The sequence below is a fragment of the Strix uralensis genome, chromosome Z (assembly GCF_047716275.1).
Source record: "Strix uralensis isolate ZFMK-TIS-50842 chromosome Z, bStrUra1, whole genome shotgun sequence".
NCBI classification, from domain to species: Eukaryota; Metazoa; Chordata; class Aves; order Strigiformes; family Strigidae; genus Strix; species Strix uralensis.
The window spans coordinates 54387620-54412012 of record NC_134012.1 but is presented as its reverse complement, the minus strand read 5'-3'; the positions used below and the strand labels follow the sequence as shown (position 1 = coordinate 54412012).

Below are 24393 nucleotides of genomic sequence, written 5' to 3'. Positions count from 1 at the left end.
CAAAATGGCATCTAACAAAAATTAGAATAGGATAATACAAGCTAAAGTATCTGACGAGAAAACAATTGACTATGTTTACTGTAAAAAAGCCCTCCCATTGTAACAAGAAAAGAATTGGCAAGTTAAATTGCACGTTCAGCAGCAAAAAATGTTTAGTGAATCAGTGAATCCTTTTTTTCTTGGTAACATAAATGCAAGGGAGGGGAAAAGGGAGAACTGAACCATTAGGTCAGCTTACTTGACTCTGGATTATTCTCTGTTCTTTGCTTACAGCTTGGGGTTTTTTTTGTTTGGTTGGTTTAGCTTAACCACATGAAGGTTGAGAGAGGATAACTGAAGGACAGACAAGTGCTGAAACTATGAAAAGATCAAACATACAAAACTGTGAAAAAATAAACATCTAATGGGAATTAAGTTCCTAATTACTGAAGGACTGGAGTTCCAAATAGCCTTCTAAAGAGAAATTAGGCAAGGAACTTAGATTTGATAAATCTTCAGGAGGTATGATAGAAGCAACCCTTTGAACTTCAGCTAGGAACCCACATAGGAACCCACACGCTACGATCTGATGGGAGACGTGGTTGCCATTTACATCATAGCCTCACACTCAGTGGCTTCTGACAGGCACTTGTAGAGATCAAAGAAATGCTTTTTCCTCCTTAGTGCCTAATTCAGCATTGTTGTCCATAACTTCTTTCCAAGTATAGAAACTCTCTCCTCGGTTCTTCCAAACGTTGGAGATCAACTGCAAGGTAAGGCTTTGATTTGGCAGAGGTGGAAGGGCTTCCTGCTTTTCACTGTAGATGGTATATTCAGCCCTCCGAGTATCGTGTGGGAAACAAAAAAATGTATTGTCAGAGTATACACTCTGGCAAGTATACACTTGGTCTCTTTTGCCCTCTTCCTGCGCTACTTTGTACAGTGAGTTTTGGTCTTCAACTGCCAGCCAGCATTTGCTACTGCCAAGAAGCATTTTTGCATGGGTATACTGCTTAGGTAACCAGCAGACACTTCTAGACGAAAACATCTTTCATCTGCAACTGCAGAGGGATGAATAACGATGTAAATGATCCTTTCCGGTTCTTCCCTTTCCTAATTAAGAGAATCTATATTCAATTCATTAAAGCCATCTGTGTGACAATTATCTTACTGTGAAAGCTCTGGATCAGTCTTCCTCATCCAGAACCTCATCTTTTTTGATGCTGTTTGTTACTGATTAGGTCTAAATCTAAAATTTCAGCTCTCTGAAGTGTACGCTGCCTTTAAGTATAGGCTTGTGACTACTGTGCCTAACCATAAAGATCTTTGAAATTACAGTGGCAACGCTCTTGAGAGTCTTCCGTTCTCTAGCTGCTTTTAATAAGGATCTTCTCATACTTCTTCTCTCATCCTTGGAGTATTCTATTCCTCTATTTTTTTAAAATCGTTCATGCAATAGGGAAGAGACTTCAGAAGCTTTAAGGAGAAAATTAATTTGTGCAACTTTCCTGAAAAAGTGTCTGTTGCTTACTTCTTACCAGGTCTTGCTAACGACTTTTATGCTATAAACGAAAATTACTGTTTTCACAGAGTTAATAGCATGACTAACTGCATTTTCTAGAAACTGGAAAAATAATGTCTCCTGTATCATCAATTTAAGCCTTTTCTTTACTATTAACCCACTAAGAATTTAAAGGCTTGGCTGGACCACCATTTTACAGACAGAAAAGAGAATTAAACATGACATTTTGTTTAAGGTACAATTCTTAATGACATGAAGGTCAAAGTCTAAAGCTGCAGCATTCACATATAACTATTTATACTCAACAGAAAAAGCAGCTTACCAAACAGTATTGCAGTAATCCTAAAGTAAACAGATATATAGACTCAGACAGGTGTTCTCCAAAACATATTTTTAATGTAATCTGCATTTGGAACCTAAACAGTAAGAACAGAGAAATATGTTTGTTATTCCTTTTTTCATTACTGTTAAAGCTAAATTACTTCACATAAAAAAGAAACTGCAGTATTTCCATACACGGCGCTAGCCCTGCATAGGAAGTCTTTGTGATAGAATGGAACACGAATACATTAGTTAAAACCAAACCAACAACAGCTTTTCATTCTGCCCTCACTGAGGGCTCAACAGTTACTTCCACACTCAAAGCCAAAAGATATGAGCAGCCTAATCAATTCCCCCCAAAATTACCTTGAAGCATTAAACACCAGTTGGCTTCATTGTAGTCACAGAAGATAGAAATTAGTGTTTAGTCTACTTACTCACATTTGTCAACATCTTAGAGTATAACAGGCATTCCACTCTATATTTGAAAGCATGAGAAATTTACTTCAAGAGCAGTCATATCCTGCCACTGTCACCTTGCAGTTGATATAAAACGTTTAAGAGGCACATTTCCTCATAAGGTTTTTATCTTTTTATAAATTCTCCTGTAAGGATTTTGCTATAGCACTCTATTCCTTTTTTAAACTAGTGTTTTCTAAAAACGGAAAGAGGTTAATTTTAACCAGTTTTAAAACAGTTGTTAAAAGAGAGCTCTTTGGGGACTTCGGAAATACACAAAATTACTTCCTATCCAGGGACTGTTGTAAGTATATATGGAAAACTAATTGCACTGTTGCCTTGCATTTCAGAAAGCTTCTTTACACTGCACTTAACAATCAGAACAGAGACACCACAGACAGCTGGAATCTTGTTACCAGCTTAAGTGATACAAAAATACGAATACAATTTTAGAATTTGTTAAGAAAAGCATTTAATTTTTTTACGAGAATACTCTTCTACTTCCTGGTTGAAGTATTTCAGATGAAACCCAAGATCTTCTAATCTAAGAAAAACTGCTTCAAACATTTAACCCCTGCCCCAAAAACACAACTGCAGAGGTCTCAACAAGCAAGGAGGTATCAGTCTCTCTCTAGGGAGCCATACCTGGAAATTGTTTAATTAATTATAAAACCTGTTTCAGCCCTGCAGGGCATACATTTTTTTCTGCAGTGTTCTAAGCATTCTTCTGCTTTAGTAGCTCAGAAGCTATTTTCATCAGAAAAAGAGCCCACATAGGAAGAAAAGAGAAGAACAGGAAAAGAATGAGTTAAAAATATGACAAAAATAAAACAATTCTTTCTGTTCTGATCGCTCTTTAGTTCCTTGTCCTTACGACAGTTTGAGTAAAGCTAGCAACACTACTGCATTTAGCATCAACATGTTTCACAAAAATAAACTTATCCCCATCTCTGAATATTAACAAAAGTAAGAATTAGGAAAAAAATCTGGTCCAGAAAGTTGTTATCTATACTGAAGTGGAGGCAAAACTGGTGTGGAGACAAAACTCCACACCAATCAGGGTCCAAGGGGGCAAAATACTACTACCCATTAGCACTGGCCTTAGTGGCACATGCATTTCAGACAGGGCCTGGTGTCCCAATCCTCTCTCCTCATCAGCAAATCCCGAACTAATCCCTAACACATTACCCAGCACTGGCTCTGAACCAATTTATTTCAAAATTAAGAAAAATTAAACAGGGTAATATAAACATACAGAGCTAAATCGAAAGTGGCATTAAATGCATGAACTCATGCACCTGGATACCTAAGTCCAAGTACCTGTTAATATAAGAGTTCAGCAGATAGACTCATCACCATGAAAAATTAACTTCTGCATGGAGGTAATAGACTTTGGGAATTATGCACATTGGACAGAACTACATACAATAAATCCGTATGTCCTATTAAATTGGTTTGTTTTTAAAGAGTAACTAACAGAATAAGCCTTCCTTGTAGCAATTTTCACTAATTTACATATACTTAATAGTGATATGTTTTCTCTTTTGGGAATGTTTTCCATTTGAAAATTTGCTAACAACAATTTTTAGATTGTATTTCTGGACTAACAATGTCCATCTGATTTTAAACAGGATATTTAACAGTTATAAAGACAGAAGTTGAAACTACAAACAGTAAAGAGCAGTACAGATTTCACAATATAAAACTCTAAAAATCTCTTTCTCTATGACCTGTAGAAAAAGAATTATTTTTATCACTTGAAGTATAATGTGGATCATTTCTAGCATGGTATGATTTGCTGATTATACCTACTTACAGATTAGTAGAAAAGCATAAAAATAAAATTTCAAAAATCAAACTGCATGTTGATGACAACTTGGGTGGGATGTGTTTTAATCATTACAAATCAGAAAAATTCAGCCAATTGAATAGAATTTTACTTCTGTGTATCTGCAAGAGAAGCTAACAGGGTTTCCTCATTCTCATAATTTCATACAATGTAGACTGGCATGGGACAAACAGGTGAAAGTTGCTTCAAAATACAGAGCCTGAAAGTGGCAATACACAAACATCACTGCTTTCAACATACCTATGTTTGAAAACATCCCCATATTTTTCTCAAGAATGGCTAAGGTAGTAGGCACCATGCTGTACACTAACAGGAACACCAAAACGGCCCAAAAGCAAGGAAGAAATATTCTTATATGCTCCCAAGACACATTCTTCCTCAACTGAATTCACAAATGACAAAAATGTTCCAACATCAGCTTAAAAAATAAAATATTAAAAAAGATCCCCCTAAAACAACTTTATCTAATTAATTTGGCTTCTAAATATCTCTATCACTGACAAAAGGCCTAAATCAGCTTGTTGAATTTCTGGAGCAAGAACTCCATAGGTACACTTACTGCTCACCACTGAAATGAAACATCAAGTAAAAAATATCCAATACGCTAGACCACTAAACTTGCAAGTAAACTGTATTCTATCCAAGAGAAATTTCACTTTAAGACATTTTCAGGGCTGATGTGCCATAATAAATTCTACTATTAATCAACAGTAAAGTGCTGAATTATATTAATTACCTGAATCGCACTCATATTTATGATCTTCATTTATAGATTTCTTATCAAGTCAAAAGAGCCCTTTCTGTTGTAAAAGCTAAGCTGTTGTGCAAATATTATAAAAATAGGTACTTCAATTAGGAATTATATATACACAACAGAACTTTTACTTTCTGTTAAGTACAGCTGACATAGTAGAGATGAAAAATCCATGCAAGTATTTATAAAGATACTTAAAATGAAGAAGAAAGGACACTGCTATAGAACTTCCAATACCCTCGCATACAGCCACTTACTATATTAGATGATGTCTAGATCTGGACTGATAAGCATCATGCCACCAACATGCTTTAGTTTCTTTTGTAGCTAGAGTTGATTTGTAAATTTTAAACTACAGCATACATTTGATCTATTTCCCATTAAAGTGTATCATTAAATTTGAGGTTAAACTTTGAGCAAACTTCACATCTAGTCACATAACCAGCACAAGCAAGACATCAGTGCAAAGGGGAAGGTGTCAGTTGTACGTAATGAGAACTCTTCCCCTAACTGCACGATGCAATAAAACGATTTTCAGATTTAAAGTTCAAGTGGACTACAATGAGAAAAAGCGAGATTTTCTTCTCCCAAATTTAAGACAAACTTCCAGAGGATCGAAAGGAAAGCAATCTCAGTTACAGCCGTCAAAAAAGTTAAACCCAAGTTTGGAGAGCTGATAAGTAACTCCAAAATTCACCATGCTATAAAGACAGCATTCTCAAAAGAGCTCCAAACAAACTGCAAAACAAAATTGGCATTTAAGTTGAAATTGGCCAAGTGCTGCATAGAAAAATGCTCACACACAACAGTCATGTTTAAGCCAGTGCATAGAGAAGATAAAAGCACTTATGGTAGTTGCAAATGTTAACAAGTCCATACAACTGGTACAGTTTAGCAATGAGTTCATAGAAAAAGAACAGAGTAAGAGTAGAAACGCTCAAGCTAAACCAAAAAAAGATGACATTCCAACTGTATAAAATCCACATAAGAGTTATAGTAAAAAGACATCAGTGGAAAATACTCAACTCAGTCCCAAACACCCAACAGGCAAATAAAACCAGAATAGACAAGCCTTTGGCAAACAATTTTAAGAGTCTAAATATGGCATTACATTTCTAAATAATCCACAAAATATATTATATGGCATATTCATATTAAATACTGGGTAACCAACTCTGCAGATCTGATGCTAGCAACGCTTTAGCCAATGAGAGCAAGATGGAGCAAGCCTAAGGGAACGCTGGTGTATCACAACAGTGCTCAAGGAAAATATTGTCACTGAATCGTGCTTCAAAAACAGTACTCTGGGACTCCACACTATCATCTATGGAGCAAAACAAAGTTCCCTAGTTTTTCAGGGATGTGCCCTGCATAGCATATGTTATGATTCACTATTACACGAGCTGCAAGACACTGCAACGTAGTATGATTTATGGGCTGGATTAAATTTTTTGCTATTTCCTTCTCATCCAGCATATCACTAGCAGTTTGTTTATGTGAGTTTGTGGCATCAAAGTGTGAACCTGACTTGATAAGAAGGTTCATGATGTCTGGATGGTTGTTCAGTGCAGCAATGTGTAATGGACTGTTGTTATCAGAGTCTCTGACATTTACATCGGCACCACATTCCACCAGGATAGCAGTAACTTGTAGAGATGGGAATTTACAAACTGGGTAGCGACCCACACATGTAGTATTATTGTCAACAGCAAGGTGAAGTGGACTGAAGTTATTCTTCCCTCTAGGCTGAAGCTTAAGAAATTTGTAAATAGTCTGTTTCTTAAAATGCTCCTGTTCTGAGCTGCAAGGTACTTTCTCCAGCAAGCAAATTAAATGCAAAATGATGGAAAGGGCTTTGTTCAGCTGTATTGGATCAGGAGGACACTGGGTTTGTTTCATGGCTCGTTCTATTTCAAGAACACTTTTGCACAGTATACCCATGAGATCATCAAATGTGACAGTGGTGCCTAGCAGTCCTTTTGCCCTATCCTGCAGCATGAAGGAGAAAAGTTCAGCAAATGATAGTAAACTGCTGGCTGTCATAGGGCTCAGTGGATCAAGATTGCTCTGCTGCATGTCCAAAGCATATTTCCATAAGTTGATGCAACGCTTGAAGTTTCCAGAGTCTGCGTAGACAGCACCTCTATATCTAATATAGTAGGATGTATCTGGATGAGAAGGGCCAAGAATGCGTTCTCTAATTAACAGTGCTTGCATTCTCATTTCATCCGGGTCTGCAATAAGATTTTCTAGCTCTTCTGAGCTGTTTACCTCTTTAGCATAACCATATGCCATAATTAGTGTCGGTGGCACAGGTTTGCTCAGGATATTAGTCCTATCACTGTACCTCATTTCCATAGCTCGCATCCAGTATTTCAAAGCACCAAGCAGATCTCTCTTTTTGTCCACAAACGTTGCTCCTAGAAGTTCCAGAGCATTTACGCGCTCAGCTTTACTGGTCTGTACATGTTGAGTGAGAAAGTCCACGATATTTGTGTGGCCTGTCACACTAGCTGACAGAAGGGGAGTCATTCCATAACCGTCCTTTTCCATTTTAGCACAATACTTGAGAAGCATCTTCATGATCTCCAAACTTCCAGATTCTGCACAGTCATGTAACGCGGTGTTTCCTGCAAGAGAAGAAACACAGTTACATAAATTGTAATCAAATTATAGTCCAAACCCCTTTACAATAAAAGTTAAAAAAAATTAGTTAAAAATAGTTTAAAAACCCCAAACATTAATACTTTTTTAAAAAAATAGCTGTTTTGGCATCTATGGACTATATGAAAGGCTTTGATGACAAGTCAAAATATTCAAGATCTGATTAAATATCAAGGCTGCCAGGCAGTTATACAAATCAAAATGCTTGATATTATTGCCTGAAAGAATTAAACAGGTTTTAAGGACATTTTTGTGTCATTATTTGAAAGAAACAATTAAAGTGGAATTCTCCACTACATAAAAGCACAGGAGCAGGCAATTCCATTGTGTCAGAAGTCAAGCAAGTGGAACAGAAGAACAGCTTGGCTGAATAGGGAATTCCTTGTGCAGCTCAAGAAGAAAAAGGAATTGTACGCTCTCTGGAAGCAAAGTCAAGCTTCACAGGAATGTTACAGAGCTGCAGTTCATATATGCAGGGAGAAGACACAAAAGGCCAAAGCTCAATTAGAGTTGAAACTGGCCAGTGTTGTGTCAGACAAGAAGGGCTTTTTTAAGTACGTTAATAAGCAAGAGGAGTTCTAAAGAAAACATTGGATCAATTACTTGTTGAAGACAGTCACCTGACTAATAGGGATGAAGAAAAAGCAGAGACATTCAATGCTTCTGCCCAAGATGCTGAAGGCAAAGGTGGGGACTGGGAGAAGTAAGAACCACCCACTGGAGACGATCAGGTCTGAGACCATCTAAGGAACTGAAGGTGCACAAGTCCATGGGACCTGATGAGATGCATCCATGGATGATGAGGGAACTAGTGGATGAAGTGGCTAATCCACTATCCATCATATTAGAGAAGTCATGGCAGTCCAGTGAAGTTCCCACTGACTGGAAAAGGGGAAATGTAACCCCCATTTTTAAAAAGGGAAAAAAGAAGGACCTGGAGAACTACAGGTCAGTCAGTGTCACCTCTGTACCTGGCAAATCATGGAGCAGATCCTTCTGGAAACTATGATAGGGCACATGGGAAATAAGGAGGGGATTGGTGACAGCCAACATGGTTTCACAAAGGGCAAATCATGCCTGACAAATCTGGTGGCCTTCTACAATCGGGTTATAGCATTGGTGAATAACAGAAGAGCAACTGATGTCATCTACCTGGACTTGTGCAAAACACTTGACACTGTCCTGCACAACATCCTTGTCCCTAAATTGGAGAGACATGGATTTGATGGATGGACCACTTGGTGGATGAGAAATTGGCTGGATGGTTGCACTCCAAGAGTTGCAGTCAATAGCTCAATGTCCAAGCAGAGAGCAGTGACAAGTGGCGTTCCTCAGGGATCGGTGTTGGGACCAGTGCAGTTTAACATCTTTGTTGGCGACATGGACAGAGGGATTCAGTGCACCCTCAGCAAGTTTGCTGATGACACCAAGCTGTGTGGTGTGCACAACACACTGGAGGGAAGGGGTGCCATCCAGAGGGACCCTGACAGGCTTGAGAGGCGGGCCCATGCAAACCTCATGAAGTTCAACAAGGTCAAGTGCAAGGTTCTGTGCAAGGCAATCCCAAGCACAAATACAGGCTGGGCGATGAGTGGATTGAGAGCAGCCCGAGAAGGACTTGGGAGTAGTAGTGGATGGAAAACTATGAGCCAGCAATGTGCACTCACAGCCCAGAAAGCCAACCACATCCTGGGCTGAGTCAAGAGAAGTGTGGCCAGCAGGCTGAGGGAAGTGATTCTTCCCCTCTACTCCGCTCTTGTGAGACCCCACCTGGAGTACTATGTCCAGCTCTGGGGCCCTCAATGTAAGAAGGATGTGGACCTGCTCGAGCAGGTCCAGAGCAGGGACACAAAGATGACCAGGGGGCTGGAGCACCTGCCTTTTGAGGACAAGCTGAGAGAGTTGGGGTTGTTCAGCCTGGAGAAGAGAAGGCTCCAAGGAGACCTTATAGTAGCCTTCCAGTACTTAAAGGGAGCTACAGGAATGACTGGGAGGGACTCTTTATCAGGGAGTGTAGTGATAGGATCAGGGGTAACAATTTTAAACTGAAAGAGGGTAGATTTAGATTAGCTATAAGGAAGAAATTCTTTATTGTGAGGGTGGTGAGACACTGGAACAGGTTGCCCAGAGAAGCTGTGGCTGCCCCCTCCCTGGAAGTGTTCAAGGCCAGGTTGGACGGGGCTTTGACCAACCTGATCTAGTGGAAGGTGTCGCTGCCCAGGGCAGGGGGTTTGGAACTAGATGATCTTTAAGGTCCCTTTCAACCCAAACCATTCTATGACTCTACGATATTTTTTTTTTCTGCCTCAGTCTTTAATACTAAAGATAGACCTTGGGCTGCTCAGTCCCCTGAGTCAGAGGACCACAAGTGTTGGAACAGTGACTTTCCATTTGTAGACACTGAAATTGTAAAGGTCCAGCTGTATCAGCTGAATGTTTGCAAGTCCGTGAGGCCTGACAGGATTCATTTGAGGGTAATGAAGGAGCTAGTGGATGTTATGGCAGGACCCCTCTCGCTCATCTACCAAAGGTCTTGGGGGTCACTTCTGACTGGAAGCTAGCCAATGTTAGTCCAACTTATAAGGAGGACACAAGGAGTGACCCAGGAAACTACAGATCTGTTAGTCTAAACTCAGTTCCAGGAAAAATTATGGATCATACTGGATACTATTGAAAGGCATTTAAAGAACAATGCAATCATCAGGCACAGTCAACACGGGTTCACAAAAGGAAAGTCCTGCGTAACTAATTTGATATCCTTCTCTGATAAGGTCACCCACCTAGTGGATAAAGGAAAGGTGGTGGATGTAGCTTTTCTGGATTTCAGTAAGGCTTTTGATACTGTCCTTCACAGCATCCTTCTGGACAAGTTGTCCAACCGTGGGATGAGTGGGTTCACAGCCCACTGGGTGAAGAACTGGCTGCAAGGACAAAGCTCAAGGGTTGCAGTGAATGGTGTTACATCTGGCTGGTGACCGATCAGCAGCAGTGCTCCTCAGAGCTCAATCCCAGGGCCAGTTCTGTTCCATATATTCATCAGTGATCCAGATGCAGGAACTGAATGCACCATTAGCAACTTTGCTGATGATACCAAACTGGGAGGTGCTGTTGACTCTCTTGTGGGACAACAGAGTTGCAGATCTAGAGACCCAGAGATCCCTTGCAGAGGGATCTAGATTGGAGCATTGGGCAATGTTCAATGGCATGAAATTTAACAAGAACAAATGCCAGATTCTGCACCTGGGTTTGAGTAATGCCGGGCACGAGTATAAATTGGGAGAGAAGTGGCTGTGGAGCAGCCTGGCAGAAAGGGTCTGGGGGTGCTGGTTGACAGCAGGCTCAACATAAGTCAGCCATGTGCCCTGGCAGCCAAGAGGGCAAACCTCTGCATCCTGGGGTGCATCAAACACAGCGGAGCCAGCTGGTCAAGAAAGGTGATTATCCCTCTATATTCAACATTGGTGCAGCATGTAGTTTTGGGCCCCACAATTTAAGAAGGACATGAAGGTCCTTGAATACATCTGGAGGTGAGCAACAGAGCTGGTGGAAGGGCTGGAAGGCATGTCCTGTGAGGAACAGCTGAAGACTTTGGGCTTGTCTCGTAAGAAGAAAAGGAGGCTGAGGGGCAACCTCACTGCTCTCTACACCTTCCTGAGGAGGGAAAGTGGAGAGGGAGGTGCTGATCTCCTCTCCCTGGGATACAGTAACAGGACGCACCAGGGGAGGTTCAGTGTGGACCTTAGGAAGCATTTCTTTACTGAGAGGGTGGTCAAACACTAGAACAGGCTTCCTAGAGAGGTGGTCGACGCCGCAACCCTGTCAGTGTTTAAGAGGCATTTAGTCAATGCCCTTCATAACATGTTTTAACTTTTGGTTAGCCCTAAAGTGGTCAGGCAGTTGGAATAGAGGATCACTGTAGCCCCTTCCAAATGAAATATTCTGTTCTGTAAGGGATTTTGTATCTGCTTTCAAGTATGAAAGAGAAACTGAAGCTTGCTATCTCCATGTTGTTTCACTTTTCCCTTCTTTTGTGAAATTTCCCTTACTATCTATCTCCAGCAATGATTCAAAAATGAGTTCCTATGAAAATTAAAGCTGGGCTAACACAACATTGGCTTTGTCTCTACACTAGAGCTTTTCCTCTCTCTGTCTGCCAACGCTTTTTATTCATGTGTTTTGAAGCAATAATTTTACACAACAGAAAATACAATCCATCACAACAGGCCCCTCATCTCAGCTGGAGCCTTTGAGAGTGCCAGTATATTCTGAGGGAGCTGGATGTTTTGTCAAGCACATGTGTATACCCAGACAAGCTGTTAATGCTTTCTTTGGTCTTTATCCTGAAGTTCCACATTAATCCCTCTGTTCCTCTGGTTAGGATTCCCAAAGCCAAAAATAAAAAAAATGCCTTCAACACACAACATGAAGCCATCTATGTTATAAGTATCTTATTTACATGCAGATTATTTCTCATTAACATGACATTGCACAGTCTTGTAAATAAAGGCACTCCAATTCTAACACCATGTGGAGAAATTTCTAGTAAGCACTAGTGCCACCTGTTTGAAACCCTATTCACAGAAAATAAGAAAGCAAGCATTGGACACCACAGTTAAATATTTAACTATTAGGCTTCAACTAGGTGAAAATTTTGCTTAACTTCAAATATGAGCGCTTCACTGGAGGAAAAAGAATGAGATGGAGACAAACTCTCCTGGTTCCCTCCCAACATAACAAAATCTCTTATGTGGTTGACTGCTTTTAAAATTACACAATTTAAATCTATCTTGTTCTTTATATTATACATACTACAGATTCAGGTATAGTAACTTTTCAGCCTCCCACTACATTGATATGTAAATTATTTACAGAAAGCTCATGTAAAAACCCACCCCCCCCTTAAGATTTCTTACATCATTAGCCCTGCAAATTCCAGTTAACCGCCCATCAGATCATCAGTTTCTGTTACAGTCAGCAAGTTTCCACATTCACAAATGAGACTTCCTTTTCTAAGTGTTCTCTGTCCATTCATAGTCATCAGATTTGTCTTTTAAAAGTTGAGACAGAAGTGTCCTGAAATGTCCTTATTTGCATTTTTGGTAGGCTTTTTTAATGCCAACAGAACAGTGATTTGCAGTGCACTTTGCTGCTGTATTTCTAGTCTGTAATAGAACTATGGTTGGTTAGGAAACAAAGCAGTAGCCTTGAAATCTTCAGCTCATGTTTGAGGTAAGTATGCATTTGTATAGTCTACTGATCTAAACAGCTTCTACTTATTTTCATACACTTTATTTTTTTTTTCCAGGCTCTGATCTCCACACTGTGCAGTTCACTCTTTGTACTAAAGTATTTAGCTAATGAAACTCAAATCATGCCATCAGAACTCAAGCATGCCTGTGATCTGTCTTAAAAGCTGAACACTGTATAGAAGTAAATTAAAACTAAAATAGAGGTAAAGTATTTCTGCTAATACATTCTGCCAAGAATATGTTGTTTATACTACCTTAAATATGGGAAATTCAGAAGCAAAACATTTGAAGTTAGTACATGTATAGTATATAAGGAAAAAAGATTCATACTTATTACATACAATTCAGAAACAGAAAATTTGTTCCATTTTCATTTCAATTTTAAGAACCTAATGTAGGTCTATACATATAATTTTGACATCTAGCTTTTATATACGTGACTTCCCAGCACACTTCTTTCTAACAAGACACAGTAAGAAGATATAAAGTTGAAGAAAAAACACAAAAGCAAAACCTGGTCAAACCATAATGACTGTCCTCTGAATTCAATACCCACTTGTTGCCTCCAGAACCAGATACCTTAGATCAACAATGTAGACCTCTATTCTGTTTCGAATTACAGTTTATAAAGTAGTAGCTTGATTTTACCTTCTGTTTACAAGCCCCCGAGATAAGATGTTCATCCAATGCTTTTGCAAGTTTTGGTATGCAGAAAAGGTAGTCTGTAGAGACTCAAGGTCTGTTTATATGAATTTTTTCTTATGGGCACTGGGCATTTTGCCTTGGTTTCCCCACTAGTATTCCAATCATCCCTTCCTCACTCTTTCTCTTCTAGTCTTTCACTTCTCAAAACTTTACATGTAAATTGGTCTGCTGCTTCTTCCTTGAACACGTTTGTGGACCATCTCAAGAACTGACAGCACATTTCAAGGACTCTGTTGCTCTAAATTCCAGCATCCAGAAGAACAGTACTAAGGAGGAACGGCAATTATTCGGGACAAGCTGAGTCTCAATCCATGCTCAGCAGATACCAAAATTTAGGTGATACACTAATCAAATTCATACAAAAGATGTGTAAAAAGTTATTTTCAAAAGATTATGACTCAAGTTTAACAGGTTTTTGCAATTATAGCAGAGTTGTGAACATATTTTGTTCCCTCAACCAGTACTTTAAGTGCAAGTTCCAAACATTTAAAAAAAACTCACAGAAAATATCAGATTGTTTCATTAACAGTGAACTGAACTTGCAAAATATTCCTTTCCTGAAACCAGGCCAGTGATTTTATTATAATTTACTAACAAGTAAGATGAGGAAGACATCCCAACACAAAGTGGCACCTGAAATTATCTGTTAGTTCAAGATTCACAAAGCTAAATCCAGTTCATGCAATGGCAAGTGATTTTTGATCTTTAATGCCTTAGGCAATTTTTATCACTAATAGAGAGCATTAGGTTAGCTATAGGTCTGGTCACACTACAGTCTCTACCAAGACCAACAAAATTTCCAATTGCAGGAACAGAGATTTAACCAAATTTAGATGGATTAAAAGATTGGTGAATTTGGCATGCATAGTTTATCAACTCTAATTCCCTTTGTCATTACCACAAATCACAGGCCAGAAAACTGTTGATAACTCAGTATTGAGGAGCATGAGATCCTTAAATTCCTAAGATGGGAAGGTGTCAAATGCAGACAAACATACAAACTCACCAACACACATACTTTGTAAGTCTTCTGGCTATGCTGGAGAAAGTCTAGTTAAAAAGCAAGTACAGCAGTCAATCCAGAACTAGAGACTGGCTGGTTCCTCAGACCTTCTGCACTCAGTGATGAAGACAAAACCAGATGCATCTGGGTGTTGGCCGAGCCACCAGTTAAAATAGTCATTTCAGAGTGTATTCAAGAGAGCTCTGAAATACTAGACTTGACATCTATTTTTCATCTTCAAGTCAATACTTTTCAGATATTTTAAAAGTTGTAACATAAAAGCATATTAATGACAAATAAGCCAAAAGGTATTAGTAACAAAGCTCTTACTATTGCTTCACCATTTTGCTGGCTTAGGCAATAGGATCAATGGCAGCTATTCACATTACACACTGTAGATCTATCACTGTATGATGTTGCTCTTGACACTCTTTTATCAATTGCCAGGCATATATGCTGTGACACTAATACTGAAAATGTCCACACAAATTAATCTTGGCCATTGTCTGGGTAAATTCAGGTCCAATCCAACAGTATGTCATTAATCTACAATGTAGCTATGCAGAACATGTGGAAATATGCTTAAGACTCCAAGGAATTTCACTGCTCTGTCCAACTGGATGTCCTTAATTTTAAAAAATCGGGGTTTTATTTGTATTACAATTACTGACTTAAGCTTAAACAGCTGTTACTGAGGACATATCAGAAGTAGTGTAATTTTTTAGCCACTTACATTGTAGTAGCCCATAGAATTAAAACAACCATAGTTATTTTAAGCCATGTGCAAACTAACAAAGAGAGGCCAACACCATTAAATTTTAGTGGCTGCACCTCACTTAAGTTTAACTGAATGGGACTGCTACAGTAGTGGAAAGGATACCTTGTAAATAAAGCAAGCTTCCACCGACTAGAAGTGGGCACAGGTAGACAGATAGTTGAGAGCTGCCAATTTAAAAAAAACATAGACCCCAACCTTAATCAATAACAAAATTACCAGCTGTCTACACCTAGCAAGTATCAAGCCTTAAATTTGAGGAAGAACTTGAAAGAAAACATGGCAGTGGCCTTAATATCTAATTCAAAGTAGATGTTCCACATATTGGCCGGAATTAAATAGTTCAAATAAGTATGGTAAATCAACCATTATTCTGTGAACTCACTCATCCATTTAGAAAACACTATACTGTCTATAGTGACAGGAATAAACCGTGGCTTAACACAATTCAGCAGTTCAATTTTTGTAACATTATTTATTCAGTAACAAACTAAAAATCAACATTCTGTCTATCACTGTATTAAAAAGGAAAAAGGCTGAAAATAAGTCAAAGTAATTTGGAATTAATTCTCTTTGATAAGCAGTTTTCCAAGGGACACATATGAAGATGTTGGTCAAATTATGTTTTTAAAGACGTGAATGATTATTTCAAAACAATTCCATTAAATTTTCTTAATCCATTTTTAATTCCAAAATGATCTGCTAATATTACAACAACATGAAAGGCTCATCATTCTTGCACAGAAACAAATTTGGACTGGAAATGTTTTGGTAGACACTACACTGCTCTGCTAGAAAGTGAGTGCCACTATACTATATTGCTAATACCACTTACAAACCATTTCCATCCATATAAAAGTCTACTATTCACATTACCTAATAACTTCCTCTAATTAAGAACAGCAATAAAGAAATGGAATAAACCCATCTCCAGTCCTTCCAAATCTTGCAACTACAAAACAAGGAAAAAGGTATGGTCAGTTGACACCATAGGTTAATGTTTCATTCCTTTTGTTACAGTCCTTTAAAAGTGGTCTGAACATTACACAAACACTTCATATATCACAGAACTAATTATCTAACTACCCACTGTTACCAAAAGCTTATCTGAGTGGGGGGTGGGCATTCAAATTCATAATGAGGACATGTTTTCTATGTCAGAAGCAAGTAATTCCCAAAATAGACTGGTAGCTTTTGACATGGGAATGAAATAAAATGAAGCAGTGACATGGAAAGTGATTTGTCTTGATTTGCACCCAATTAAGTATATCCACTTCCTAATTCAAAATGCTTTATCAAATTTCTGTGTAGTAAAATTTACATTAAAATTTAGTATCAATATAATTTCATATCCAAGATCTTTAAACATAAGAGAAAAAAGATCTAATTTAAATGACTGACCACTATGTAAAAAATTAACCATGTGCACATATTTTTGCTGCCTTACAGATGAAATCAATCTTTTTTATAAAGGTGAAGTTGTTCATGTAACATTGATTTTTTTCCTAACAGAACACTTGAATTAATTAAGACTTCCAAGAGTTTTACTGATTTCTTTAAAAAATGTATTGCTACATACATACAAACATGGACAGTACACAAGAAAAGTGTTATACATCCCTACACTTAGTAAGCATGACAAAGAAAAACTAAAACTATGTCTTCCCATTAAGAAGAAAATAAGTAAAATTGCAAAGAACTGCTAATCTCAGCAAGTTATTTTAATCTAGTTTCCATACATTGTAATGGAATAATTGCTCTCCTGCTCACCAAAGAACTTCATGAGAATTTGTATTATCAAGATTACCTATACAAAGCATGCTGTTAATCACTTAATTTCAACACAAACTCCTTTTTACTTGAAATTCAAGAATTTATTCCTTTAAACTGTATCTTCCTTATTTTATTTACAGACATTCCTACTGAAGTTCAGTTTCCACATAGCATCACACACAAAATATTTACAAAATGCAGTGTACTGCACCATATAATATTGATCAAAAAAGGCAAAAAAAACCCAACAGAAAAAGGACGTAGAACACTTAGAGCAAGGGTTTATTCACATGGCGAAAAAGAAAAAGAAAGGAAGCTTTGTTTTGTTTTTTAGTTTGGTTGTGTCCCCCCCCAAATGAATCTTGGCAAGTAGACAAGACAGACAACCTCAGAAGAGAACAAACCTGTCTGACTCCTTAATGTTTACTGCAAGAGAAGATTAATTATTTTTAACACACTAAACCACACTGATCATAGAGAAAAGAGTGTGAATCTCTAATACCTCTATTTCTGGGTCTGCCTAGTCTGTAAAAGATTTCTTTCCCTTACCAGCAGGTTTTAGTGTTACACCTTCCAGTACCCCACATAAATGACAATACTGAAATAGCACTAGCCCTTGATGCAGTACTACTATATGTATAACCCTGATACAGTGCCCATAGAGACTGAGGTCTGTATTGCTTCTATACTTCCCAAAATGAGGAAGCAAAGTCAACAAGCCTTGTCCTCCATATTATTTTACAAAGCTATTCTAATCAAATACTGTGCCAGTAGAATTCAAGAACAAGATTTTGAATCATAGTGTTACTTGCAATTTCAAAATACACAAATCCCTCCAACTGCTACAGTAGTATGAAGGATCATAAATTACAAAGAATGTTTGGCTTGCAACCAAACATTCCTGTGCAGATCTCAAGAGACCCCCAAAGGAACACCTAGTCCAGCAGTTCTTATGAAATTTTCTAACACTCAGGAGGAGAAGAATTAGTTTTTTGGCTAGCAGATGAGTCTGCTAACTACAGAAGAGGAACAGTTAGTGAAGACCACTAGCAAAAACCACAAATATCCAAGGTGATCTTGAAGAGCAAGAGACCACATAACAAGAGCTGAGCAATGGAAAGACTTACAGGCCATGTTCAGAAAAAATATCTGCCTTTCAAGTCAATATTTTGGAAGAGAGTCCTTATTCCCTGCACCACTACATTCAGACCATCCTGGCTATTGGCACCTGTATCTATAATTTAACTTATTATTTGCAGAAAGGAAGGGAATGAATCTCCATTACTGCAGCAAGTCTGGTGGATGAGGATAAAGCATAAGACAAATTATCAACCTATGCATTGCAGATTTTCAAAAGGCAAGATCTAAGGGTCCTGTCTGGAGTTAGAACATAAGTATAAGGTTCCTTTAAAACGATCTGCACGCAAAATAATTTTATTGGGGCAATTATATGAAGTATTTTATTTTAAATATAAGATCAAACAAACACTTCCCCAAGTACATTCCCAAGAGAGCCCAAATCTGTATTTTGAAGGCCCAAAGACTACTACCACTTGAACTACAAGAGTAAGCATTTCCCTCCCAACACATAGCAGCCCAACGAAGACTGTGTACAGAAACACATCAGTGAAACACTGTATTCAAGAATCCAGAGGTCTATTCTGAACACGGTAAGGGAGCACCACTGTAACAACAGATCATTGGCAGGCTTTACAGTGCAGCAGAACAGAAAACTGCTTGCAGCCAACACACAGAACATCCTCTTCATCCAGCACAAAGATAGGTCTGTGCTTCACTTGAGGTTTAGTTTTAGGGTTATACCTCCTGAAAAAAATCAGGTTTCTGCTACCATTCCTCCTTTTAACAGAGCAGCATAAAAGCTTTTAAGATCTTAAAGAGTGGTAGGGTTTTGGGGGGGGGAAACAGAAAACAACTTGCCATTTAAGATATTATTATATACCAGTGAAATTTACTAAGCTTTGTTCTTTTTAATCTGCAGCTTCCTAAACCACGAGTAATATACTGTAGAAGCCTCTGAGTTAGGAAGACAGTGGTGAATTAACTCAGTTTGTAAGTGTTGCTTTTCTACAAAAAAAAAAATATATATATATATATCTTTGCTGTTTTGCACAATTCTAAGAGAAAATAAACCACACTTCCTATCCCAGGAATCAATTTGCCCCCCCTCACTAAAACTGTTCACGTAACCTAAACCATTTTTTAAAAAATCCTTTGTTTACATTTTTGTTGCCTAGGTGCTTCATAAAAGTTTGGGAAAACTGTGAAAGTTCAGATCTGCAAAACAGTAGAAAAAGACAACTAAAGATTCATACTTTAAATTCAGAACCATCGGCCATCTTTCACAGTATAGCACTTAACTACCCCAAACATCGTTACCTTCTTCTTCACCAGCATCTCCTGTGAGACAGTGCCAGACCTACACTCTTTACCTCAGTGTAGCATCTTATCTGACTCAGACTCTGAAGTCTTTATGAACATCTTAAATCATTTCCTAGCTGTACTTTTGCACTTGCACAACTGTCTTTCAAGAATCTCTGCATTCTTAATTTTTGTAGACCAAAACTCAGTTGTGGGATTCTGTCTGTATTTTAGAAGCAGTATTTCACTGCGTGTTTTCACCTGCTCTCTTATAGCCTGTCTCAGTTGTCACCCAGACTTTTGGATGCTTGTGAACTTAACTATTTTTGCATCTCGAAGTATCTGGATTTTTCCCTGGAACTGTCAATAACTGAAAACATTTTCATATCTTCCCCAGGTCTAGATTTTCCTGGCTTTTAAAATGTGAATAAAGTTCTACCTTGCCATATGAAAATCCAGTGGAAAAACACAAGGAATAGTTCAAATCATTTAGCCCTCCCCCTCCACTTTTAAGAATAAAACTGGAGAAGAATCTACAGTAATCTCCCATAACAGCATGTCTACTGAAGTTATATGGTTTTGGTCTTATAAGGAGAGTTGTAATTTTAAATGCAGCAAAATTTACAGTAGCTAAAGCTTTTACATCTTTCACAGCACAGGCTTCTTCACACATGGCCCAGGAAGGGGCCTATCTAAAAAGAATTCAGATACAAGGATAGCAACAACTTTTACTACTCAAAAACAGAGCACTCGGGTTCTGTGTGTATCTCTATTACAAAGTGTAGACACACTGTCAATTGTTTAGTACACAGCAGGGAGAAGCAGAAACTGAAAATAATACACAGAGACTTTGAGGTGGAACATCACAACACAGAATGAATCCTGTTGGAAATACTAATTTTGAAATTAATAAGTACTGAGCATTCTTGCAAAACAAAGTTGAGAAGGTTAGGTGTTGAGCCTCAGCCACTGCAATGTCCATACTGTTGCAATACTTACGGCTACCAGTTTTGCTCAGTTGTTCTGACCTTCCACAGCTAACTTTCAGGGTTCATAGTATTTTCTTTCTCTCTACCTCACTGCGGCTTATTAAATAAATAAACCTCAGAGATCAGAGTGCTTTAAGATGCCAAAGAGTATGCTCATGTTATATCAGAGGGGATTTCCACATATAAAGACATATCCCACATACTTGACCACAGATATCTATTACATACACATGTCCATTTGTATACATGGAAGTTCAAAGTATAATCCAACTTCTTTTAAATTTAATTTAAATAAGGATCAATTATACATTATGAACCTTTGCTCATGTGCCTGGTTGTGAGTCACACAGAAAATAAAGGAAGCAGAGAGAGAAAGGAATTGAGATAGAGAAACTGAGAGCACTTGAGAAAATTGTCAGGAGTGCGTGGCTGCCACTCAGTCATTTAAACAAAGACAAATAACACTAATGCACGAGCAAAGTGAATAGTAAGGACCCGTAAAGTAAGCCTTCTCCACCAATACACAAAATGAGGGGGGAAAGAGCAGCAGAGATACATCTTTTTCCCTGTTACATGAGATATTTAACAGGCATGCTCTGTTCATATGTATCATATAAAGGGATAGGTTTAAAACTAAAAAAAAAAATACATACTTTATATTTAACTTGTTATTCCAAGAACCCTGTCTAGAAAAATGACATTTTTATCCTATCACAAGTCCATGATGATTCATAAGCAACCTTAAATGCTTACAAAGGAAGATTTATTTTGCTCTGCCCACCTCTATGACAAATCCGTAGTTTAGCTTTCTTTACATTAAACCCACATATCTGCATGATTTGCTGAAAAAGGCATATTTAACTGAACAACTTTCCCAAATACTATCCTCATATTTGACATTTACCAGTATCATACAATAATCTAGACACAAAGTATACTTGAACAGAAATAACTATAAGGTATAGTAACTATACTGTTACAAAGATAATTAAAAGAAGAAACGGGCAGTGGAAGTATCACACGACAAAAAGGTTTATTAGCAGATTAGTAATATATATATATATATATATATATAATAAGCTACTGAAACAGAATCCTGGCTCAGTGAACTAAAAAAATAACCATAACCTGCAATAATTGGTATGCTTTTCAGGCAAACATCATACCCACATCTAAGTTTCAGATGTAATAAAAAACCCAGTGGTTAAACCACATAATTATGATCACTGCAAAAACGACAGAAATCTTCACTTTGAATGGTAACACTAGGGTAATTGTAAACAGGGGCAAAGAGATGTCCTTCGTGATCTGTGCACCCCTAGAAGTCCTTCTGTTTGGACCAGAGTTACCTGCAGCTTCGTTTATTTAATCCTAATATATCTTTTTGTTTACTAACACTGCAAAAAGGTCCAAAATCAAAGGTCCAAAATTCAAGAATCTGGAGGGAGAGGAGGGTGAGGAGCGAAGTGGTTATTCACTTAGAGCATAGGAAAGAGTTTTTCCCTTTTAGGCATCTCTCCTTGTGCTAGCCTTATTGGCACAGGCCAGTTTTATGTACAGTATATTTAATTTGTTAAGAAACAGTATGAAAAACAAGAATATACACTCATATTTGAATACGTTGCTACACCAACCTACTACAAAGAGGAGTTCTCAGCAAGTTTATTAGCTTTTTGCACATACATATACGTGACATTTTGTATGACTAGGTCCTTTTAAGAATTAGGGGTTTAAGATTAAAATGTATCCATTTAAAATGAAATTATATAACCGGTGTTAACAAAGGAGTACACTGAAAAAAACCAGTAAAAACATAGCTAAACACACTTTATCTCTTACTCATCCACTTTATAAGACTAGAAGAATATTTTTTGATGTCAGTCTCCTAAAGATGGGTAAATGAGTAACTCTCCCTCTATTTAGCACAAGGAAAGTCAAAAAATAACTTACCTTTAACACTTTTTCTGTTAACATCGGCTCCTTTTTCAAGTAAATACTGCGCAATTTCTTTGTGGCCTTTGTAACACGAGATCATCAAGCATGTATGCCCATGACGGTTTGATACTTCCAGGTCTGCTTTGTGCTCCACAAGATACTTTACTATTTCCAGGTGGCCATCAAAACAGGCAGCTCTAAGTGGCGTTGAATTTGTCAGAGTTGTATTGTTGACAGATGCACCACGATCTAACAGACACTGAACCACCTTCAAGTGGCCAGCTGCCGATGCTGCCCATAATGGCGGAGCCCCCTCAATAGTCTCACCATCAAAATTCACCGAACCACCAACTTCTATTGATGCAGAGCAATGGTCCAACAAGTATTCCACCATGTCAAGGTGACCATAACGGGCCGCCATCAGAAGTGGTGTGGCACCATTGGTTTTCTCTGACATGAGTAGGGCTACCTCCTCCCTTGTTTTGCTTGCCAGTAACTTGGAAAGAAGCCGCAGCTTGCCATCACGAGCTGCATTGAACACCGCTGTCTTTAGATCCATTTAGTCTGTACCTCTTTGCTTCTAGAAGGATACACACCTTCCTTTTTCAGAGTCAAAAGCTTACAGGAAACGCACAGCCCAAACAGAACGTTCCCAGCTTCTTCTCAGATCAGTTTGATCTACATGGGACAACATGGAGACTCTGAACAGGGTCCTGACAAAGCACAGGCCGTGCTTGTTATAAACCTGCAAGAGAACGAATTCTAGATGTTTTTAGCTCCTACTTTCCAAACAAGTAACTGCAATTGTATTTTTCGACAGCTATACCCAAACAACTCGTTGCTGTCGTGCACTGACGTCCCGCCGCCTTCCTCAGGACTCTCCCAGGCTGCGCAGTGCCCCCTGAAAAAAGCTGGTGGGGGACAAGGGGTTGACCCTACCAGTGTGTTATCCATACCAGCCGCATAAGAATCTTCTTCTCCCTTACCCTACCCCCGACTTGTCCTAAGGTTTAGCTTAAGGAAAAAGCACCCCCCGCTCCCCCAAGGAGTCCCGCAAACACGCACCCCACGGGGGAAAGCCAGGCGGGGAAGGCAACGAACGCCGCGGCCGCCACGCTCTAGCCAAGCCTCAGGCGGTGAGGAGAGCCTGAGACTGCCCTTTCCCTCACGACCACACTCAGTCCGCCCAGAGGCCCGCCGCCCTTCTCAAAGCGAGCCCCCTCCTCCACCCTCCTTCTCCTCAGGGCCCCAAACCGCTCCAGGTTCCCTCACGGCCCGCCCCGGCCTGCCCATCCGCCCGAAGCCGGCCAGAAAGGGCCACTGGGCTACGGCTTACCTTCCTGGGGTTCTATCAGCCACCTCCCGCCGCAGCAGACCTCACAGGAAAGCACCCACCGCCGCCGCCGCCCCCGGCGCCCCGTCCAGCTCCTCCATGACAGCCTACCCCTCCCCACCCAGAACCAGCCTTGTGCCCGCGGCGCGGCGCGGCGCAGCGCAGCCTCCTGGGCGCGGCCGGCACCAATCAGAAAAGGGCGCGGGCGCCCGCCAGCCACTCGCAACGGGGCTGGGGGCGGGACTACGCCGCCGCTCAAGGGCGGCGGAGAGTGCAGGAAATGACCGCTAGGGGGCGGGCGGGAGACCGCGCGCGCACACACACAGACACACACACACACACACAGCGACACAGAGACAGACACACACAGAGACACACACAGCGACACACACAGAGCAACACACACACGGACACACACAGACACACACAGAAACACACACAGAGACACACACACAGACATAAAGACACACACAGATGCAGACACACACACAGATACACACACAGCAACACACACACAGACACAGACACACACACACAGGCACAGAGACACACAGACACAGACACACACACAGAGACACACAGACACACACAGACACTGACACACACACAGACACACACACAGACACACACACAGAACACACACTCACACACACACAGACCACACACAGACACACACACGCAGAGACACAGACGGGGACACACAC

At 39.4% G+C, this 24393-nt stretch overlaps 1 protein-coding gene across 1 annotated transcript; it reads right to left on the bottom strand.

The window, feature by feature from the left end:
• Positions 1-1875: 1875 nt before the first annotated feature.
• Positions 1876-23811, bottom strand: FEM1C (fem-1 homolog C). Its single transcript, XM_074855480.1, has 3 exons — positions 23693-23811; positions 22372-23101; positions 1876-7514 (listed from the first exon to the last, which is right to left on the bottom strand). The coding sequence occupies exons 2-3, from the start codon at positions 22913-22915 to the stop codon at positions 6205-6207; spliced, it is 1854 nt and encodes a 617-aa protein (XP_074711581.1). The 5' UTR covers positions 22916-23101; positions 23693-23811; the 3' UTR covers positions 1876-6204.
• Positions 23812-24393: the final 582 nt, after the last annotated feature.

Excerpts from the sequence above, each read along its gene's own strand:
- FEM1C (XM_074855480.1), bottom strand. The coding sequence starts at position 22,915 with ATGGATCTAAAGACAGCGGTGTTCAATGCAGCTCGTGATGGCAAGCTG. Across the intron at positions 7,515-22,371 it reads TAACAGAAAAAGTGTTAAAG|GAAACACCGCGTTACATGAC; the intron begins GTAAGTTATTTT and ends CTTCTCTTGCAG.